This window comes from Amborella trichopoda, chromosome 9 (assembly GCF_054954075.1).
Source record: "Amborella trichopoda isolate Santa Cruz 75 chromosome 9, AtrichopodaSantaCruz75HAP2 v2.0, whole genome shotgun sequence".
Classification (NCBI taxonomy): Eukaryota; Viridiplantae; Streptophyta; class Magnoliopsida; order Amborellales; family Amborellaceae; genus Amborella; species Amborella trichopoda.
The window spans coordinates 15,297,693-15,321,670 of record NC_142344.1 but is presented as its reverse complement, the minus strand read 5'-3'; the positions used below and the strand labels follow the sequence as shown (position 1 = coordinate 15,321,670).

The window sequence follows — 23,978 nt, the reverse complement described above, 5'->3', positions numbered from 1 at the left end:
TATCCTAATCTTGCCATCGATTCTAAACCTTTATATGATAGACTCAAAAAGAATTCTCCACCATGGACAAATATATATATATATATATATATATATATATATATATATATATATATATATATATATATATATATGGGGAATGATTTCATGCAACAGTTGTAAAGTAGTATAATACATCCATCTTCAAAAACCATGTTAAAGACATTTGTTTGGCACGAATTTTTAAATGTACACTCTTTTCATTCTGAAGAACAATTACAACAAAGAAAATTTTGAAAAAATTCTCTAGAAAGATTTCATTCTAGCCCAATTAATATAAGCCGTCCACTTTATTGAGATGGGTATATATACGCCTCAGAAGGATTTTTTTATTCCCAAAATTTTTATATAGCATTATCATCATTAGATTAATAATGCTAAAAAAGGAAAAAGTAATTTTGAATTTTTTGAGACCTAGATCTTGAAATTCACCAAATCAATGGTCGAGATTCATTGTTGGATGGGTACTAATTTTTACCATATATAGGGTGCAAATTGAATTTTGTTTTTTGTCGGATTGATTATGAGGATGAAGAGAATGTGTGTGCAAAATTTGGGTCATACAAATGAAAAAAATATATAGTTTTTTAGATGTGTAGTTGTATTATATTATTATACAACTGTTGCATTATATATATGGAAGATGCTACGGTATGTCGATCCGTTTACTGCTACAGTAAATGTCGAACAACCGAGATCGAATTTGGGCCGATCTGATAATCACGGATGTCTGGTAGCGTTTTTTTTTTTCTTTTTTTTTTTTTGCAAATCAAAATGATCTGAAATTTGGAGCGTGTATTCATCACAAATAAGCGAATCTACTAAAAATATCAAAAAACTATTTTACATGAAATAAATTGACCAAAATACCCCTAAAATGTTTCAAGAGTATTTTGGCCAATTTGGTTTTACGAATTATTCTTTTATATTTTTATTAGGTGCGCCTCACTAATATGTACACATGCTCCAAATTTCAGATTATTTCGATTTGTTGAAAAAAATTAAAATTCAAACACTCTCGGACAATCGTGACCGTCAGATCGGCCCAGATTCGATCTGGGTCGTTGGGCGTTTATTGTAGTGGTACGCCCATGGGTCTACAATAACTTTTTCATATATATATATATATATATATATATATATATATATATATATATATATATATATATATATATATATATATATATATGGAGAATGATTTAATGTAACGGTTGTATAGTAGTATAATACAACCACACCTCTAGAGAACTATATTTTTGGTATTTGTATGACCTCAAATTTTGCACACAAATTTTGCACACACATTCTCTTAATCCTTATAATCAATCCTACAAAAAAAAAAAAAATTTGCACCCTAGATATGGTCAAAATTAGTACCCATCCAATAATGAATCTCGACCAACTATTTGGTGAATATCAAGATCTAGGCCTTAACAAATTCAAAATTATTTTTTTATTTTTTAGAATTATTAATCTAATGATGATAACACCATATAAAAATTTTGGGAATAAGAAAAATCCTTTTGAGGCCTATATCTAACAATCTCAATAAAATGGACGGCTTATATTAATTGGGCTAGAATGAAAACTTTCTAGAGCATTTTTTCAAATTTTTATTTTTTGTGATTGTTCTTTAGAATGAAAAGAGTGTACATTTAAAATTTTGTGTCAAACAAATGTATCTAACATGGTTTTTGAAGATGGTTGCATTATACTACTATACCACCGTTGCATGAAATTATTCCCCTATATATATGTATGTATGTATGTGTGTGGGGCCGGGGGAGTTATAGTATAATACAATGACACTTCTAGAAAATCATGTTTGTGGTATTTTAATGACCCCAAATTTTGTACACACACTCTCTTCATCTCAATAATCAATCTCCAAAAAAAAAAAAAAAGGTTCAATTTGAACCTTAGATAAGGTCAAAATGAATCCCCTCCAAAAATAAATCTAGACCATTCATTTTGTGATTTTCAAATTTTTAGCCTTTATAAACTCAAAATCATTTTTTCTTTTTTTAACATTGTTCATTTAATAATAATAAAGTCATCCAAAAAAGTTGGAAATAAAAAAAAATCCTTCTTAAGCCTAGATCTAAGCATCTCACCAAAATGAACGGCCTATGTTAATTAAGCTAAAAAAAACATTTTCAAAGTTGTTTTCAATTGTTTTTTTTTTTTTTTGTGATTGTTCATTAGAATGAAAAGGGTATATATTTCAAATTTTGGATCAAACAAATAGTCATAAGATGGTTTTTTAAGATTGTTGCATCATATTACGATACAACAGTTGCATGAAATCATTGCCCGGCATTAGCCTACTAGTTAATAATGTAGTGTTAGCCCAATGTCCAGATTTAATCTAGGCCAATCCAATAGTTGGGAGGGGAAGGGAGAGGGGGGGGGGGGGGGGGGGGTGGGGGGGGGGGGAGTAAAAGGAATGATCCAATGCAATGGTTGTATTATAGTATAATGCAACAACACTTCTAAAAAACCATGTTTGTGGTATTTTTATGACCCCAAATTTTTTGCACACACTCTTCATCTCAATAATCAATCCCCAAAAAAAAAAAAATTCAATTTGAACCCTAAATATGGTCAAAATGAGTCTTCTCCAAAAACAAATCTAGACCATTCATTTTATGAATTTCAAGATCTTACCCTGTATAAACTCAAAATCATTTTTTTATTTTTTAAGGCCTAGATATAAGCATCTCACCAAATGAACAGCCTATGTTAATTGGGCTAAAAAAATATTTTTTAAGTTGTATTTTCAATTTTTTTTTTTTTTTTTGTGATAGTTCATTAGATTGAAAAGATTGTATATTTCAAAATTTGGATCAAATAAATGGCCATAACATGGTTTTTTAAAGTTGTTGCATTATATTACTATACAACGGTTGCATGAAATCATTGCCCGGTGTTAGCCTACTAGTTAATACGATAGTATCAATATCCAAATTGAATCTAGACCGATCCAATAGTTACTATTGCATTACATATTTGAATTTTTATTAGTTTGTAGTCTACAAATACAAATCGCTTAAAATTTTGAGTGTCTATTTTTTAAAAATAAAAGAATAATAAAAATATAATATGCAAGAATAAATTAACCAAAATACCCCCAAAATTTTAAATGATTTGGATACATAAAAAAAATAAAAATTCAAATATGAAATGAAATTGTGACTGTCAAATCGGCCCAGATTCAATCTGAGCCATTGACTAACATTGTAGCTATTATATATATACCATTTACTAACATTGTAGCTATTTTATATATATATATATATATATATATATATATATATATATATATATATATATATATATATATATATATATATATATAATTAACTCGGGGTAGATATATGTCACAATATGATCCTACACTAGAGAGGATTTAGGGCAATGACCTCACACAAAAAAAAGTACCAATTTTAAGGTATAGGAGGAAGAATTTAGGTAGGCTTGAGAGAAATAAATAAATGAGAGATTTTAAGACGAGTGATAGAGATAGGTCAGAGAGCAAGATAGAGAGATTTAGTGTGAAAATTAAGAGGAAAATATTATCTTTCATTTCTCTCAAGATCTTAGGAATGTATTTTAATTTAAATAAAAGAAAGCTTGTCTACAAAAAAATCATTTATCTGTTATACATAAAAGTCACAATCATTCTTGTCCCTTAACTTTCAAAATGAGTGGTTGTAAGAGTGTCATTGAATAGACAAATTTGCAAAAAGAATTCTCGGACTTAGTAATTCACCCCAAGCCATCCAATTTAACATCTAATGAAGGGGAATGATTGTGACCTCCATGTACAAAAGATAAACGGTCTCTTCTTAAGGCTCATGGGATATTATTGCCATTAATGATTTTTCTTATACAAAGAACATGGATGTCTCAATATTGAGTGCAATATGAGGAAAGGACTAGTAGAAAATGCACATGAACCAACATGATTTGGAAACAATTAATGCACATGGTCCTGACATTAGAGTAGTATGTGTACTTTATATCAATCTGTATGTCACACGATTCTCCGCTATATTGCATGGACACGGTTACCTACATCAATGTCTGACACGGGTAACGGTTGTTCGGATTCCTCATGCCATGGAGAAGACTATTCACTAACATCGCTATATTATGAAGAGGCAACTAACTCCAACAATGGTTTACTAGTATTCCATCTCACAATGAGGAGCAAGAGATGGTCAATCATACCTTAATTGGTAGAATTTATAGATATTTTGAAAGCTTTATAGACATTTTCAAATTTCACATATGTCTGCTCAAAACAATCTGTTTAAGTATGGCTGTCGATGCATCAAACAAGGGTACAACACCCAAAGAAAAGACTCCATGTACCATAGAGCTATGCAGAACCGTCCTACAGTGAGAAAGCAACATTACAATCTCTTTATGAACAAGTGGAACAACAGATACATGCATCATTGTCAACTAAGGATATGAAAGACATTAAGCAAACAAATGGATCTTAAAGGATTAAATATTCCTATTTTTGGAACAGCCAAAATGAGTGGAATCAGAAACCTGAACAAATGATGGCATAAAACCAGAAGAACAGTGAGACAAACAAAGTATTGTTGGTCCGATGATTGTATGAACCAGAATCAGTCATCCAAGCATAATGGAATGAGGCAATGATGAACAGGATGTCTGAGTTGACCATATAAGCTAAGCAATATATTGCATCCACTCTTATGACATAGTAAATGATGACATGGTTGATCAATTGATCTTCTACCTCTGGCTGAGTAGTCTCTATCTGAGCAACTGCTTTTCGGCACTTGGCTACTGCACCTGAGTATATGGTAGTTATGAATAATATTTCCAAGCTCCTTGCAATCATAGCAAAAAACCTAGTGCAAAAAAATAGAATAATACGAGTAGGGGAACAAGCTGGATTTTATCAGACATATTAGATCCCGCCAACTTTTGGGACGCCTTCTTAATCACATATCTCTTAGTCCTAATGTATGGGACTATCTTCTCTACAGGGAGGTCAGGCACTATATTATAGTATGCCAGAAACATTCATAGAATCTAATTTTAGGTTCATAAGAAATTAAGGAATTCAGAAACAGTCCATTCTTATCAAGCTGAACTGATGAGGCACTAGCAGACTGGTTAATGGCGTGTTGTTGGTCAAATAATGCCTCGACTGAATACAGTAATCAAGTGCTTTTAGTCCACCTGGCAACAGATTATATGACTTGTTGAACCACCCAATCAATTTGAGTGCGTAAAAATTCCCATCTGCAAAAATAATTCTAATACGAATTCATTGATGAATGTACATGTGATTCAACATATGAACATAACACTGCTAATTTTCTGAGCACTACCATCTTTTTATTTTAACTACTCATTAGCAAATCCATGTGTCTTAAAGACTGCATACATCTACTAGAACCATCGATGTAGAGCCATCGAAGTAGTTTTCCATTAAGAAACACTGCACGCCAAATTCTCATGCATTATATTTATTGCTTGATAGCATATGAACCCTAATTAACATACAGTTAAGAATCTATGCTTTCTAAGACTTAAAATCTTATTCAACTTTTACAACAAAAAAAAAATAGCAGAAATTGCTTGCTGGTGTTCTTTCTTCAAAAGAAGGAAAATAAAACGATCTTAGGAAGTTACTGATCATTGTCGCAGAAAATTACTGCAAGGTTACAGCATCTATTCAAACTGATATGTGTATTTCATATCCTCAAGGCTGCACGTCTTGCTTTCCCAACAAATGACACACATATCCATGAAGCCTCCAGCTGTTGTCATGCTAAACAAATGATAACTTATAACCCATGAGGAGCAGCACCACTCGGCCCTTGCATACAGTAAAAGGTTGAGAACAAACAAAGATACATTTTATGGATAACACCTCTCCCATTGACAAAAACATTTTCTATTACCAAAGAGCGACCCAAGTTTGGTAAGGGATGCCATTAACCAACTCGTGGTATAGCCTTTTTAGGAATCTTCAGATAACTTTATGGTAACTTATTTAGCTTAGTGGTAATGAGCCTTAATCAAAAGACACTGTTCAAGGTCGCAAAATTCAAACTGTGATGCGCATGCAAGGGCCAAGTTCTCACGTCAGCACAGCTATAGTCAAAACTGGGGCACTGGACTAATCTCCTCCAAATCTCACCCTCCATGCAGGATTTGGAAAAGCAATGAAGAGCCAGAAATAAGCATAAGATCATATGAGTGGGTATTGTGTTGTTTCTCTGCTACCTAACATTCAACATAGGATCTCCAAACCAGCTTTGGTTCATGCTGAGAAGTTTCCATATGTGTATTAGTGGTAAAAACTCAATTGCCCAAAATCCACTTGCCAGAGAGATGCGTCAAGGTGAAGCAGAATGTGCTTTCAGCGCAAACTAAAATTAATCATTTAGTCCCTCGAATCTTCATAGATTTCAAGATAACAAATCCCATTGAAATATAGGAAAAAAAATAATCAAGTCCAGTACTTATGCTAATGCATTAGAACATACAAGGAATATATTAGGTCGTAGTAATCCTCAACATCTTTTGAATGAAAAACACATGAGAAAATTCAACTTCATTCCTAGTAGGCCCGAGAATATTTTTCAAGTATATGAACAGCATGAAAAATGATTTAGGTACCAACAAACCAGCATGTTAAACAGAACTCAGTGGACAAATATTGTCAGATTAAAGCCAAGAACAGTAATATCATAATTCATAACATTGTAAAAAATAATAAGCATGGAGTACATGCATGAAGCCACATAATCTGATTGTGATGTGATTTAGACCTGAATCTTGGAGAAACCTCTCAGTGCAGCACTTGATTTCCATCAAAGGAACTTCTGGGTGTTTATCACAATCATGGATGGAAAAGAACACATACTTCTGAACACCCATGGCTTTGGCACATTGAATCAGAGCAACTTTTCCTTCCCAATCTACCTAAACAAAAACTAAGGATCAGGATGGAGGTGCACCTAGGTATCCTTACGTTGTAGAATTCTCAACTACTTTGATATATGAACTTCAATCTAGAATGATCTTGTCACATGAAGTAAACACAGTTAAAATTTTCAATTTCACGGCTTTCTATTACCAATGAGAGATAATGCCATTTCAACAACAGCACAATTAAATTAAACCCCGGATAAAAGTAACTGGAAAAACCCAAGAATATCTCATTCTGCAAAGGAATTCCTCCATAAATTTCAGCCCAATGAGTACAAAAACCAAATAACAGAAAACCCCAAAAATTCTGTAAGCAAATAACAATAGCATAATACAACCTCCTAAATAAACTTTCAGCAATAAATAAAATAAAACGAATAAAAGAATACTTAGATTATTAACTCATAAAACCAAATGAAAATTAGTTCAATGACACCACAAAAACAACATAACAACGATAGCAATAATGATCAATTAATCAAACACCTAAAGCCCAAAACATTTTACATTATATAAACAAAATCAAATTAATCAAACTCTCGAGCCCCAAAATAGTAATTCTCAATAAAAAGAAAACTCACATCAAATTTATGTGACAAACTAGAAAAATAAAACATAAATAATAAATAAATAAACTCAGTGAATATGGGGGTTTTCTTCTTTGTGCATAACCAAGAAAAAAAAGGAAACAAAAAATCAAATAAAAAAAAGAAACAAAGCTCTCGTAGACTTGGGGTTAATCTTGTTTGAGCTTAATAATAAAAAAAAAGAACCTAAATCAAAAATAAAATCTCATTTAGATCTGGGATTAACGTTTTTGAGCTCTAAATAATAAAAAAATTAAAAAAGGACTTGCTGTAGCTTTCTCTAAGCGCTTAGCTTGCAGCAACGGGCGCGATGAGGGGAACAGACCTAAGGCGAGGAGGACAGGAGTTGGTTGAGGGTTGAGCTTTGTCGGGGTGAGTGGCAATGGATGGTTGAGTTGCTAGGGTTTTGAGTGAGAAAGGGTTAGAAAGTTGGATGGTTAAGTTGCTAAGAATTTTTCTTCTCACAGGGTGGTGAGTTTTTCTTCTCAAAGAGGTGAGTTAACCAAGGGTCCCCTGTGTGGATGAGTTTTGGACTTTATAGCCCCAACGAGTTTTTCCATGTTACAACTTTTTGCTCATTAACTTTTTGTGAAAGTTGCTAAGAGGGGTACCAATGTCCCGCAACTTTCCCCAGTGAAATAGTGTTTTGGGGAATGTGGTGGTTCCAACTTTCCACCTTTTTGTTGTTTCTAAACTAGGTAAAGCTATAGTATAAGAGAAAGTTGGGGACTTTCCACACATTCACCGTTATCAAACGCCCCTTAGGAGAGCAAGGGGAAGGCCCTAAAGAACATGAATGGATGTAATGAGAAAAGATATGATGACTTACAGTTTGATTAAGGGTATGACCCTTGATAGAATGGAATGGTGGAAGAAGATTCATATAGCCAACCCCAGATAAAGCTCGGACGATGATGATGAAACCATCTAGACTCAATCTGACACTTTAAATTACTCTTTCCAATAACTTTAAAATGAATGAAATTTAATCACATCAAGAATGTAACACTCCATTTTCAGTTTGGACAAATCTTAAACCACAAGCAATAAAATCAAACAATTCCTGGATTTAATAGAGTTTAGTTAATGAATCCACATTAAAAGAACAAAATTTTGTAAGCAATATCTCAGAAAAATGGAAGTTAAGAACCTTAGAGGTGCCAAAATCGACAATTACGCTCAAAGACCCACCACCATAGCCTCTAATTACAATGAAATCAAACGATTCATGCATTTAACAGTGTTTAGTTAATGAACCAATGTGGAAAAAGAAAAAACATTAAGCAACATCCCAAGAAAACTGGAAGTTAAGAAACCTCAGAGGTGCCAAAAATGATAGATAACAAAGTAGAAAGATAACAAATGATAGATAACAGAGTAGAAAGCAAACCAAAATATAGATAACAGAGTAGAAAGATAACAAATGATAGATAACAGAGTAGAAAGCAAACCAAAATATAGATAACAGAGTAGAAAGATAACAAATGATAGATAACAGAGTAGAAAGCAAACCAAAATGGTACATAGAAAGCTTACAAGCAAGAAGCAGAAGTACAAGCAGAAGTAGAAGTAGAAGGAAGAAGCATAAAGAAGAAGCACACCAAAAGCAGGAAACTAGGCTGAGAGGCTCTAAGCAGCGCTCTGCCGTTACAAATGACCTGAGGGGCCTTTTATAGGCACCGGACGTGAAATCCGGACTTCAAACCATAATAATTTAAAAAGCTGACCTGTACAGGTGGCCATTATAAACAGTAAAAAGCTTATGAACAGTGGACAGGTGGCCGACATGAACAATAAAAAGCTTACGAACAGTGGACAGGTGGCCGACATGAACAGTAAAAAGCTGATTCGTTCTTATCTTGAACAGTGATTTGTCCTCATCTTGAATAGTGATTCTTCAATAGTGATTTGTCCAGTGCCTATAAAAGGCCCCTCAGGTCATTTGTAACGACAGAACGCTGCTTAGAGCCTCTCAGCCTAGTTTCTTGCTTTTGGTGTACTTCTTTATGCTTCTTCCTTCTGCTTCTACTTCTGCTTCTTGCTTGTAAGCTTTCTATGTACTATTTTGGTTTGCTTTCTACTCTGTTATCTATCATTTGTTATCTTTCTACTCTGTTATCTATATTTTGGTTTGCTTTCTACTCTATTATCTATCATTTGTTATCTTTCTACTCTGTTATCTATAATTTGTCTTCGTTTGTTATTTATGCACATCTATAATGGTATCAGAGCCATGTGCCATGTTAAATTGAGATTATAATCTGCAATGAACAGTTTTGCTCAATGACCCACAATCCTAGCCTCATAATTGCAACCTCAAGACTTAGAAAATTTGTACTCCCAAAGATACACACGTAAATAGAGTTTCAAAAAATAAAAGTTTTAATTACATTTAATTCTCTAGAGTCTTAAATTCCTGAATTTAAAGTCACAAGATGACTTTTACTCGAGCAAATAAAATGTTTCAGAGCCTAATTAAAATGAAAGGAAAACGATATAATGACAAAGAAAGAACATAAAACGGATGAACAGACCCCCAGACTTTGCATAAAACTTTCATTAATTTATTGTCAGTTGCAACTTGGAATTCCAAGTTATTTGCATTCTAGTTCTGTTCCTGAGCAGCTCCTAAATGTCATTACTTACTCTCATAATAAATAGACTTTGGGAACTCGTCAATCAGAAATCCACATAACAAAATTCTACTTCCAATTCAAAGAATCTTCATCGTAATTCCACTCCTTTTATAAGACCTGTGTTTAAGCTATTTCTGTGCAAACTCATAGGAGTCAAATATTTACTAATCACAAGTAACAGGGGTCACAGTGAAATTTTTAGCCAACCATAAATAGTTGGTCAAAAGCTCTAATGATTATGATGAAATAAAAGGGGTCGCTGTGGCCTTGGATTAAGATCCCAGATTACCTACCACAAAGCACCAAAAAAAAAAAAGGTATTCCAATTAATAATATAATATATTCTTTAAAAAATAAATACAGTTCTTTGTTCCTTTTATTCTTTGCCTTAATCTAAGAAGAACACAGACTGTTTTCTAATATCAATAAATAGGATCCACACATCATACATCAAAGGAAGAATTCTCATCACAAGACATGAGAATAATGTTGCATAAGAAAGGAGAGCACAAAACCGAAGGTCAGTTGTGTCGGAAAGGAAATTCTAAGTTTCAAGTCTATAAACCTGTTATTCAAAACGAATAGAGGGGGACAACATAGGGGGGGGACCCCTTCACCAAAAAGGGAATTCAAAGTGCATTTGACACATGAAACGCCCGTATCACACCCTCATTAAGACCCAATGCCAATGTCACATCAAGAAATAAAGTCCAAAGAGAAAACAGCCAATCCCAATCAGATGAAAAAAGCCAATTCAAAGTGGAGATACATACTATGAAATGGTCACCATCCATCTTCTTTCTCCATCTTTTACTCTCCACCTTTCTCCATCTTCGGTAACAAATAATCTTGGTATGGCTTGAAACCTTCCTTCCATTGAGAAAATCTTTCTTCAAGCATTTAAATATTTCTATTTCCATCTCTTCTGATTCAACTTTGACTTTAGATCCACCAAAATTCAGCTTCACAGGGCTTAGCTCGTCAAAGAGTTCTGATGCATCTAGTTTCTCTTCACCTCTAGGATCACAATTTTTCTTATGCAATGCAGTAATAAAAATATCAGATCTGTTGTCTTTGTAATGACCAAATTCTGATTTCCCAAAAGAAAGGTTTTCAAGGGGTAACTTCTCAGGATCCAAATTATTTGCCTGGGTCTCATGCAGAAATAAGTGCCACTCTTCTTCGGGGTCTTGGGACTCAGTCCATGCATCATAATCATTAGAGAGAGACACTGCATAAGGCACTTCAGTTCTACGACGAGATTTCGACAGTTTCGAACTCTTGGCTAAACTGATGAGTTCTTGACATTGACTACCCATTTCTGCATCTGCAGACAACCAATTAATCTCAGGAACAAAAGATACTCTTCCTTTATCGATGATCTGAAAAGTTAGGAAAAGCGGAAGGGGGAGCACTGGCCCAACTAGATGGGGAGGCACTAGATCAATTACATCACCCTTCTCAGTGGGAGGACCAACTTGATCACACTTCTTAGTAGCCTTGGAGCGTGATCTCCCATAACTTTTCGATGGTACACGAAATGGAAAAGGTGGCAATTGAGTGGAAGAGAAGCTAGGAATGGCCAAGAAGTCAAGACCAGTGTGATTCAGATCTGAATTCCTCACAAATGCCAACTCCACATAACACAAATTTAGACTAGTCCACATTCTCTTAGATATAATTTCATGAGCACTGCTAGAAGTATTTATGTCACCAAGAACATAGTCCATCGAGGGACGTGAGCCAAACTCCACCTGACCTGAAGCTTTCCATGCCTCCAATATTAACTCCTTTGCAGCTTCAGTACTTTCAACATTGTTACAATGCATTGATCCTCTACTTGAAGTTTCTTCTAGTCTCGAATTCAAAACTTCAGCAAGAGTTGGACCACCACTAAAGTATCCCAAGAAGTAATGAAACTTTTTGTGCAGCAATTTGAGATGATCGATGTCTTCTGGTTCCACATGTGAAGGAAATGTAGTCTTGGATTGTACCTGAACCGGTTTACAACTGAACTTTACACCAAAGAAATCCCACAAAGCCTGGTATTTCAATGTTTCAAAGATCCCATTACATGTCAGCCTAATCATAAAGAAACCACTTGTACAATCATCTTCATATCTCTCTGAACATGGCTCACTAAGTACACAAAAACCCAAAACCTTCTCAGGCTTTTGCAGCTTATATGAATCTGTCCTGAATTCTTCTTTCAATTCACAATCAACACAACAACAATCCTGTGAAACCAAAGCGATCTCAGATGGAAGACCCCAAGCATATAAAGAACCACTATCTGAGGTCCAACCTGGCTTCAAATCAACTATAGGATGAGGCCCATAACAAAAGAGGCTAAATTCACAATTTCGAAAAGAACACACCAAAGTAACGTAACCTGAATCAAGCCCATTTAAGTTTTCCATTAGATGGTCTGAGTTCTGATAATCTATACATATTAATGTAACGCACATGATCCAGATGATGATCCCATTGCAATACAAGATCTAATGGCTTCCTAGTGTCAAACAGTAACAGATAGTATTTAGTAGCCACCGAGAACAGGAAACCATCAAAACTGGGTTTGCAAAAAGCTTGAAATCTATCACTCTCTATGAAATGGTGCTTGACAGAATCACATAATTCGATCTTTGCTAAAACTGTAACCTTCACCTTCTTGTCCCTAAAATCAACCATCAAAACCATGGTTTTAGAAGTAACAATCAAAACCCTAGGATGCCATCCAAATTCACAACAAAACCAATCGTTGTCAGACTCTCTTGAAATCAAACTCCCCAAATTCTTCAAAACCAACTCTCCCTTAAATTTCACAGGCAGATTCTTGACCCCAACACAATAATTTAAGTCATATAATCTCAATTCCCCATTAACCAACAATACTGCACTCTCTTCAGATAAATATGGACTCCAACAAGCATGGCCACCTGATTTTTAAAAGTGGCTGATGCTAAATTATGTGATAATGGTGTCGAATTCCTAACACCAACTCTAAGCCAATGAACCTCATAATGAGAACAAAGTAGAACAAAACCCTCTGTAAATTGATCGCATACTTCAGAGGAAGAGGCACAATCTGCTGTTGAGATCACAGAGACCCGAATTATTCGATTCTTGAAACTTGGAGAAAGAAGGAAAACACTATCCTTGAGGAGGGAAAAACCACCACCATTGTCTCTCTCTCTTCTGCCTACTACATAGGCAAGCCGATCAGAATTCCCTCCACATGGGAAAAGAATGAGAATTTCACCGTTGCGACATGTGAGAAGATGGAGGGGGTTACCAGAAAAATGGCGTGAAGAATGTTTTCCGGCTGCACTTTTGGTGGTGGAGAAGATGAGAGGGAAAGGAATGAAGTCATCATCTGATCGTCGATAGAACCAATCAGCGGTGGAAAAGACGTCTTGGGCTGTTGACGGAGGAGAATAGCAAACTAGAGTGTTTGCTAGCGATAGAAAGTGGGCTGCAGGGTTGATTGGTGAAAAGCAGTGGGGGCCAAGGGAGTGAGCAGATTCGCCGGTGATGAGGCGGGGGCAAGGGAAGACCGAGCCTACAGGAAACTGAGATTTCCATTCCTTTGAGAAGTCCATGGAACCTGAAAATAGAAGAGCAAACCAAGTCTATATCCAGGGATTCTCTCTTTTCTCTCTCTCCTCTGCTTCAAAGAAAACAGGACCAGTGAATCTTCTCTCGTCTTCTATTCTATTGCGAAATTAAAGAGAACCCAGTAAATTTTTTCTTTCCTTTTGCTGCTAGCGAAAGACAAGCTAGTAATCATCTCTCTTAGAAGAAAACTCATTAAATATTTCCTCTTATTCTGCTGCCAAAGAAAAGCCAGTGAAACCTTTTTCCGGTTCTAATAAAAAGTAAACCCAATATAACACCCAAAGTATCCATAAGACATTACACAGAATACTCCATGAATCTGCAAGAGAAATAACTGAAGGTAAATGGGGAATCTTCAAAGGTGAAAAAATAATAAAACTTGAAGAGAAACTCGATCAGGTAGCTTGGCCATAAAAAATTTCATAAAAGCATGAACTTTTGCATTGTAAACCCAAAAGGAAAAAGATATGGAGAGAGAGAACGTGAAAAACAAAGGTAAGAAAGAGAGAGAGTCCACAGAGAAGATGCACAGAATACCTAGAGAAAGCATGGTGCTAGAAAAAATCAGTGCACATCCTCCAGCGTTCTTGGGCCATAGAAATTTTCATTAAGTAAGGCTTTTCACTAATTTCACTCTGGGCCTATTCGACAACTAGAAGCAGGCAGTGCCCTAGAAGCTGGAAGTTCGGACTCCCTCAAAAGCTAGATGACCTAGCCCCTTGTTCGGACTCCCTCAAAAGCTAGATGACCTAGCTCCTTGTACTAGAAAAATAATGTGTTTGATAACTTATCTAGAAATTTGAGGGAGCCTAGATACTTGTGTTTGCCACCACTTGGAAGGTTTCAAACCTGGAGACCTGGTAATTAGCTAGTTTAATTCATACCTTAAAGTATTTGTATTTAATAGGGTAATATCAATTCAATAATAAAAATTTCATAGAGTCAAACAAGATAAATATGCATATTTACACATCTACTACTAATAAATATCCCAATCCATATCTTGATCCAAATGAAAAAAAGCTAAATATAAGCAACGACTCACATTCTAAAAGGGCTCTCCATTGACAATTAGCTCATGTAATATATGTATATATATATATATAGAGGGTGTGGGTTGTATAACGCTGAGGCCCTAAAAAATCAAAGAGGCGTACTTTCAAATAGTGTCAAAAGATGTCATTTCAGTAATATGAAAATATTTATGATGGCCTGAAAATTTATTTTCAACTCTAATTATAAAATTTCAAGCTCAAAAAATAGAGTAAATCAAGAAAATCCATAAATACTTGAAAATTGATGGTTGTAATAGTGTATTACAAGATGCACTATTTCCAAGATTTGAAGTGCATTTCTTTTACGTCCAAGATCTCAAGGTCGAGATGATCAGATTTAAGGGTTTTTCGGCATCGAAACTTCTTCAATTCAATTTTTGAGGTGCACCTTAGTTTGATTGCTTAGGGCCTCAACCTTATATAAACGTTTTCTATATATATATATGGAAGCCATTATGCAACACCTATGGGCGAAAATGAACAGTTTTTTTGCCCATAAGCTCGGTGTTATCCGATTTTTTTGGACAGCGAGGATTAAAGACAGCCACGGACCTAGCATGTCAGTGGCGGTACCCCGTCACAAACATAGCATGTTCGTGGTGGTAAAAAAACATGCGCAAACCGCCATGGACATAGCATGTCCGTGGCGGGGCAAAACACTATTCAAAATCACCTATAGGTGTTTTTAAGTATATATATATATATATATATATATATATATATACACACATATAGAAGAATTAAAATATGAAGCAAATAATATTAAACAAGAAATAAAACAGCTTAGATTAAGAATTGAACAATTAGAAACCCCTCAAACAGGAGGAAATGAACCTGTTATCCCATTAATGGATGAATTTGAAGAGATTAACATCCCTAAAAATAATCATATTTCTGAAAAAAATCTGAAAACCTTGACATATGTCAATCTAGTTGATAAGGTTATATCAAAAATGGCATACTTATGTTACAATTGTTGTAAACAAAGAATTCAACTTCCAGACTATCGCCTGAATTGACTCAGGCGCCGATTTGAATTGTATTCATGAAGGTCATGTACCTTCTAAATATTTTGACAAAACTACACAAATATTGAATACTGCTGATGGCAAAAGAATGATGATCATTATAAACTTTCGGATGCAGCTGTCTCAACAATAGAACCTGTTTTATATTACCATTTATAATGGTAAAAGGGTTATCCCAAGCGGTCATACTAGGGACACCTTTTTGTAACGTCTTATATCCAATAAAGCAATTGGATCATTCAGGTATAGAATCTGAAATTGATGGTCATAAAGTAGAATTCGAATATATTGACAAACCAAAAGTAAAAGAAATAAATCAGGTTCAGAATCAACTAAAAATAAAGAAAAATTTTTATTCTCCCTCAAAGAAGAGATAAATTATAAACTAATGGAGAAAAAACTGAAATCTCCTAATATTCAAAATGAAATTAAAATATTTCAAGATAAGATTGAAAAAGAAGTTTGCACTAATATTCCTAATGCTTTTTGGAATAGAAAACAACATATGGTAGAATTACCGTACGAACCAATTTTTGATGAAAGACTTATTCCGACAAAATCTAGACCAATCCAAATGAATAGCAGACTTTTGGATATCTGTAAAAAGGAAATACAAGATTTAATGGAGAAAAATCTTATAAGAAGTCATACTCTCGTTGGAGCTGCCCAGCCTTTTATGTAGAAAAAGCGGCAGAACTAGAAAGAGGAGTTCCAAGGTTAGTAATCAATTATAAACCATTAAACAAAGCATTGAGAAAGATTCGGTATCCAATCCCTAATAAACGGGATTTACTGAACAGATTATTCAAAGCTACGGTTTTCTCCAAATTTGATATGAAATCAGGATACTCGCAAATCCAGATCGCCAAAAAAGATAAGTACAAAACTGCATTCACAATACCGTTTGGACATTATGAATGGAACGTAATGCCTTTTCGACTAAAAAATGCTCCTTCCGAATTTCAAAATATTATGAATGAAATTTTTAATCCATGCACGATTTTTACAATAGTTTATATCGATGATGTACTGATATTCTTTGAATCTATATAGCAACATTGGAAACACTTGCATCTTTTCTATAAAATTATTATGCAAGCAGGTTTGGTAGTCTCAGCCAAAAAGATTAAGCTTTTTCAAACTAATATCTGATTTTTGGGACATAATAAGGTACTATAACTCCTATCGACAGAGTTTTGCAATTTGCTGACAAATTTCCTAATGAAATCAAAGATAAAACTCAATTACAAAGGTTTTTAGGATCCCTCAATTATATTGCGGATTATTACAAAAATCTGGCGGCTGACTGCAAACCCCTTTTACAAAGACTTAAAAAAAATTCGTTAAAGAAACTAAGAAATCTTTAACTGAAAAATCCCAATTTCTCAGTTTCTTTAACTGATCCCAACCTTTTAAAGGTCCTAACATTAAACCTTAAAACTCAAGGGTTTGATATGGAATTTAGTTCGCAAAACATCTGGCGGCAGATGAAAAAGAGGTTTGCAGTCAGCTATCAGATTTTTGTAATAATCGGCAATATAATTGAGGGATCCTAAAAACCTTTGTAATTGAGTTTTCCTATATATATATATATATATATACATATATATATATATATATATACATATATATATATATATATATATATATATATATGTATATATATATATATATATGTATATATATATATATAAGCAAGAGCACCCCCTGCATGGCTACCAAACTATCACATGAAGCCTCCTAAACTAGTAAAGTGAATCTGCCCGTAGATAGTGAAGATACGAAAGAATTAATTGCAAGGTTAATATACAGGAGGCAACCATGAATGTGACAGCCTTATTTGGGGATCTTGTGCAGAAAAATTGCATTAAGCATGTATAGGGAAAAAAAAAAAAGGGATTTGTCAAGGATTTTTTATAAAGCATGAGTGACAAAAAAAAAAAAAAAATGCATGAAGCATAAATACTGAAGATCCCATGGAAGACCCATCAATGCATAAAAAGATTGCCACTCTTGTTTGCCTTACAGTGCAGCTTCCTATCTTACATTATTATGAACCATTCTATCCAAGGAATGACTTCTGTAGACACCATAATTGGCTCAAAGTCCAGCAACATGCATATGAAGTATGTTAGTTACTTAGACCAAAGAACTAAATTGACACCCCCACAAAGATGCATTCAACAAGAACAGCGCACCCATCCTGCTTCTGTGGCTTGGTGTGGTAAGTGTAGAAGAACTTGGATTGAACAAGATTTTTAAGATGGACGCAACCTTTATCAAGTAGATCCAACAACTTTTCTTCTTACATGGATTTTTGTATTTAGTGGGCATAGTCCCCAAATATAGGATTTTATAGATAAAAAAGAAATTGAAGCCTAACCCAATGAAGTAAATGAAACTACAAAAGCAAAAGAACAACAGATAACTCATGAAACCAGCAGACAGAAACAATCAAGAAGTTGAGTACAGACACAATTAGAACAGGGCAGAGTCTACATAGACAGTAAAGACAAAACATCATCCCTTCTCCAAAGGGGGTATAGTATCACCATCATTTTATTTAAACTTATTATCAAATAGCTTTTTCTATAATATTTGGTGAACAAATCACTTCCTGGACATAAAAAATTTTCAATTACTTACTGTAAACAGCAATGTAAACTAAATAATTTGAAGCATTAGAATAATATGTGCAATCATAACGTACATAAGAAGGCAATCCCGGTGCACAATTTCACTTGTAAGAGTAAAGATGACTGCAAATAACGGTCATATATATATATATATATATATATATATATATATATATATATATATATATATATATATATATATATATATATATATATATATATATATATATATATTGACAATAGTTCAACATTCACAATAAAAAAACTCATTATAAGTGTATATCATCATCCATTCCATTTATGATAAAAATTTTATTCTTTTCGCTTCAAAATTTATAAACTTCCAATATTTAGCTTATTAAAGAGCATCTACATGCTAAAAATAAAAAACACTTACATTAACCACAAGCACAAAAATGTAAATTCATGCAAAAAAGGAAGCATTGGTCTCAAACCAAATCAGCCGCACCTTACAATCAGCTGTGATGGCTAATTCGAAAGTTAGGGCTTCACAGAGAGATTGCCACGTGGGTATGTAACTTAGAGATGATCTGCAATGGTATAGAGAGAGAGAGCACTAGGGCCAAGTACAGGGAGGATGAGACAAGAGTGAGCACAGAGAGAGAGAGAGCAGGAAGAGAGAGAAAGAGAGGTTAGGTTTTTGGGGAGGGATAGAAGGCCCCACTCCAAATTTATGAGGAGTGCGCACTTCCAGCACCTTAACTTCAAGGCATGGCCAAACAACAAACTGTAATGCACGGCCTTTAAAGGCTCGATTGGTTTGTACAAAATATTCACATGTAAAACAGTTTTCCTATATAAACAGTTTGCTATGAAAGAGTTATTTAATCTTATTTTTTTCCCACATTTGATTCACATGTCTGGAATTTGTGTGTAACCTATTTAGAGCTCGTTTGGTTCATGCGTAACAGTTTCCATATGTAAAACAGTTTTCATATGTGAACAGTCCCATGTGCAAGAATTTTCCAATCCTATTTTCCCAAGTTTGGTTCACATGTGTGGAGTACTTGTGTACCCAGTTTCTTATGTTTGGTAACCCATTGGTAAAATATCTCCCAAAATCTGGATTAATACCAACTTTCAATCGTTCTATTGCAATATAGATTATTTGCTATCGACGTCCATCCAATTAAGATGATTTTTTTAAGACATTCAAATTATAATATGTTTTAAAAAATTGGATGGCTTAGATCATAAGTTTGGTTCACTTTATTAAATTAAATAATCGTGGGGCATGATATAAGGTGTAAGCGGTGACTACAGACGCATTGAAAAGAAAAGAAAGGTTCCATGCATCTAAAGAAAATGGTAACCATCATTATTAACAAGAATCATGCCAACTAAGTTCAACATCCCTTTTCAAATATTACCAAATAACTTACATAGGATGGCCCCGAACACCTCCCCCAAGAACAACAAGAATGAACTCGAACATACTGGATGAAATATATACTTCCTTCTGGTGCAAGCTATTAACAATATTCAAAATGGAACCTATAGAGCTTGTTTGACAATTGGAAATTGGCTGTATTTAGAACCCGGAAGTTCCTTCTCCTTGAGAAGCTAGATGATCTTTCTCCTTATAGTAGAAAATACTGTGTTTAGTAATTTTTCTAGAATTTAGAGGGAGCTGAGAAACTTGTGTTTGGTACCACCTGGAAGTTATCAACTTGGAGATCGGTTGATTGACCGGTTTAATCCATAAAGAATTTGTATTGGCAGTTGTATTAATTTACTATTTAGATCATCCCTAATAGACCAGGGATCATGTTGAGCAGTTTTCCCAAGCATTCATCTTCTTCTTCTATATGTTAAGAAAATGACAATCACCATATGTTGGGGCAAATTTATGGATTCCTCAAGTCCTGGATCAGTGTGTGAAAATTATTTTGTCTTGGTTTATCAAGTTTACATTCAGACACATGAGGTAATTGCCATGGAACACAATATTTCCTGGCTAGTAAAAAAAAAAAAATCAATATTAAAAGAAAAAAAAGGAAGAACTGGTTAACATATCCTGCTATAACCACAAGAATTAGTATTGAAGGAGCAACTAACAGATTAATTGGTATAGGCAGCCTTGCAAAGAGAAAATTAAAATTATCAAACAAGGTAACCAACTTTCCAATATATATTACTCCAATTTAGTGGATTATACACCATTGTCAAACACCTCATACCTCAGTCTAGTGATCCTTTGAGGTTCTACATTACAGTTTTCCATGAGTATTACTGCTTTTGTCCATGATACAAAATTCAAAAATTAAAAATTATTTAATTGTATAATTGAATAAGGCCAAAATAATTGCCAGCCATGTACTAAATTGCAATATCATGCTTTCCCATAAATTCAATTTCACTATCATAAAATTTAGCCTAATTCAGTCATCAGGGAATTCTTGTAAAACTGAGAAAAAACCACTAAAATTTTAACATGTAAAACACAATAAACATTCCCCAATCATAAATCAGGCAAGAACGAATTGAAAATGATCAGACATCAACCTTCCATATCCCTAGCTGCTTTATTGGAAATCCAAATCTCTCAAGAGAGAGACGCGTAAGAAGCAGGCGTCAATAAAAAGACGGCTTACAGCTTGCTTCCATATCCCAGCTGCTTTCTTGAACATCCAAATACTCCCTCTCTAGAGAGATTGGAAAGAACTAGATGCCTTCGCTTTCACTCTCTAGTTTCTAGATTAAGACCTCAAATCATTGCTTGTCAGTGCGATATCATCAACCCACTGCGTGTCTCACCATTTGAGATCAGAGACAACGACGAAGGGGAGGAGGGGCGAACAAGCTCTTGCTTTTTTAGGGTAAAGTTGAGAGTGAAGGGAGTAAAAAAGGGTGAGGCCTTGTACCTCAAAACTCTGAATTTTGATGCCCCCAAATATGAAATTTAAAATTCGGCGATGATGAACTCGATGATCTTGAAAATTGGACGGACCAGATGATGAATTAGAAGATGAACTATGATAGGACTAAAAACCCCTGTTCCTTTCATGTCCATGAATAACAAAGTCGATAAGCTGGATTTGATTTTTTTTCAAGATTGGACCAACCTTCTCTAGTGGTTTTTTAGGTGCACCTTGCTCGTGGTTGACACCTTATATTAACTTTTTTTGAAAGTAAACAGTTAAGATCGGTTTAAAAAATAGATTGGTGTTTTGGATGGGACACCCGAATAACACATCCGGATTGGTGAATCAGCAATTTGGATTGAAAATCAGTTAAATTGATCGGATTTAACTTTAAAATAATTCAAAAAATTATTAAATTTCATTATAAATATTGAATTTTAATAACCGAATAAGAAATGAGGTAATCCATTAACAACTTTCATTTTTTGCATGAATATGTGAATATTGAGATGGTTGATTTTTAGGAATACAAAAAAAAATGAGAGTTATCCATTAAGAACTTTTATTTTTTTGCATCAATAAGCGAATATTGAGATGTTCTTTCCTTGCATAAACTACGATTGACCATTAAATTTACATCACACAAAATGATAAGCATAAAATTATCATGAATGAAGTATATCATCATATATAGACTACAATGAAGAATGGATTAAATCAATGAAAAAATGGCTACCAAAATCTCAAATTGGCGGAAAACCTTAATCCACTAAAAAATACCCAAATTATTACAACCAAACTAACTATAATCCAAAATTATTACAACCTAACTAACTATGATCCAAAATTATTACAACCTAACTAACTATAATATTATATACTTAAATTAAAATTGTTGGTTTATATTTTATAATTATTTTACTATACAAATAATAACAAATCCAAAATATCTTATAATATAATCTAATTTAAAATATATTATTAACAACTGTAAGAAAAAATAGCACTTATAATGCAATTTTTTTTCAAAAATCTAGTTTTTTAGGTTTCTAGAATAAATTTAGTGCAAGATATTGGTAGTAGAGAAAGAGATTTCAAATAGCCTCATTGTATGAACCTTATCTTTAAATTAATATTATTAAATTCATGTTAAAGGCCACCATGTTATAAAAATAAAAAATATAATTAGACCATTTATTCCTAATTAAAAAAAAAAAAAATCTAACAATAGGCATTTATATATAAGAGAAAAAAAAATAGCTAACAAGCTTCAAGCCTATATTGTATTACCTTTACATATCTAATTTAATCTAACGATAATCGCAGCTAAACAACTAGCATACTTCAAACCTATATCGTATTACCTTTACATATCTAATTTAAGCTTACGATAATCACAGCTAAAATGCATGCTTGAAAAACATGATACTTGTTGTATGACCTTTTATTTCTTTTTTGGCAAGAAATACTTATTTTTATTTATTTTTTGGCAAGAAATAGTTGTTGTATTACATTTTCTTTTTTTTTACAAGAAAAATAAGAAGATAGTGTTGCCTAGGTACCTTTTATTTTATTTTTTGACAAAATAAAATTTTTGACAAGAAAAATAAGAAGATAATATCTATTATTTTATTTTATTTTTTTGACAAAGAGAATTTTTTTTGACAAAAAAAATAAGTAGATGGTACGTTTTATTTTATTTTAAACAAAAAGTTAGTTTTTGAAAAAAATAATTTGTTTTTGACAAAAATAAATTTTTTTTGACAAGAAAAATAAGAAGATGGTACCTTTTATTGTATTTTATTTTATTACTGTAAAAATAAAAAAAAATTGACAAGAAAAATAAAAAGATGGTACCTTTTATTTTATATTATTTTATTTTTGATAAAAAGAATTTATTTTTGACAAGATAAATAAGAAGATGGTACATTTTATTTTCGAAAAAGGTTTCTATATTTCCCCTATAGCATAGAAGTTCCCCCTACCATCCAGCCGTCCAATTTTGATCAAGAGAGTCACTCACCATTTGATCTTAGATATGACGTTTCACAGTATTCTATTTTTAGTTTTTTTATACAAATTTTATGAATATGATGAAATTTGGTACGCGTCTTCCTCTCATTGGGGCACACCCAGCGTTTTAAAAAACGCCGACTCGGAATTCGCAAAAAGGGACCGGATCGGTTGAAAAATCGGAAATCGTCCGGTTCTAGAGAGAACCGGACGATTCCGCACAGTGACTCGCCGATTCACTGTACGGAATCGGCGAGTCCGAACAGTGAATCGGCGAGTCCGTACGGATTTTTTCTTTTATTTTTTTTTATTTTTATTTTTATTTTTATTTTTTTTATTTTTATTTTTTTGTAATTCATGATAGATTTTTTTGTAATACTTGATCGATTTTTTTGTAATCCATGATCGAATTGTTTTTGTTTTTTTGTAATCCATGATCGAATTTTTTGGTTTTTTGTAACCCATAATAGAATTTTTTGTAATCCATTATCGAA

General features: G+C 33.5%; 1 protein-coding gene across 8 annotated transcripts in view; it reads right to left on the bottom strand.

Moving 5' to 3' along the window:
- The window catches only part of LOC110008565 (uncharacterized), a 42,182-nt gene extending 20,741 nt beyond the window's left edge, over window positions 1–21,441 (bottom strand). Inside the window, exons 1-5 of one of the 8 annotated variants that reach the window (XM_088846532.1) lie at window positions 21,113–21,441; window positions 11,023–14,186; window positions 6,867–7,020; window positions 4,817–4,872; window positions 4,040–4,438 (exon numbers count right to left, since the gene is read on the bottom strand). In XM_088846532.1, the coding sequence (XP_088702658.1) occupies window positions 4,424–4,438; window positions 4,817–4,872; window positions 6,867–7,020; window positions 11,023–12,717 (1,920 nt within the window). In that variant the 5' untranslated portion in view covers window positions 12,718–14,186; window positions 21,113–21,441 and the 3' untranslated portion in view covers window positions 4,040–4,423. Of the gene's footprint in view, window positions 1–4,039; window positions 5,329–5,778; window positions 5,861–6,866; window positions 7,021–11,022; window positions 14,187–21,112 lie in introns of those variants that run through there. The other 7 variants (XM_088846530.1, XM_088846531.1, XM_088846528.1 and 4 more) reach the window with 7 other exon arrangements.
- Window positions 21,442–23,978: the final 2,537 nt, after the last annotated feature.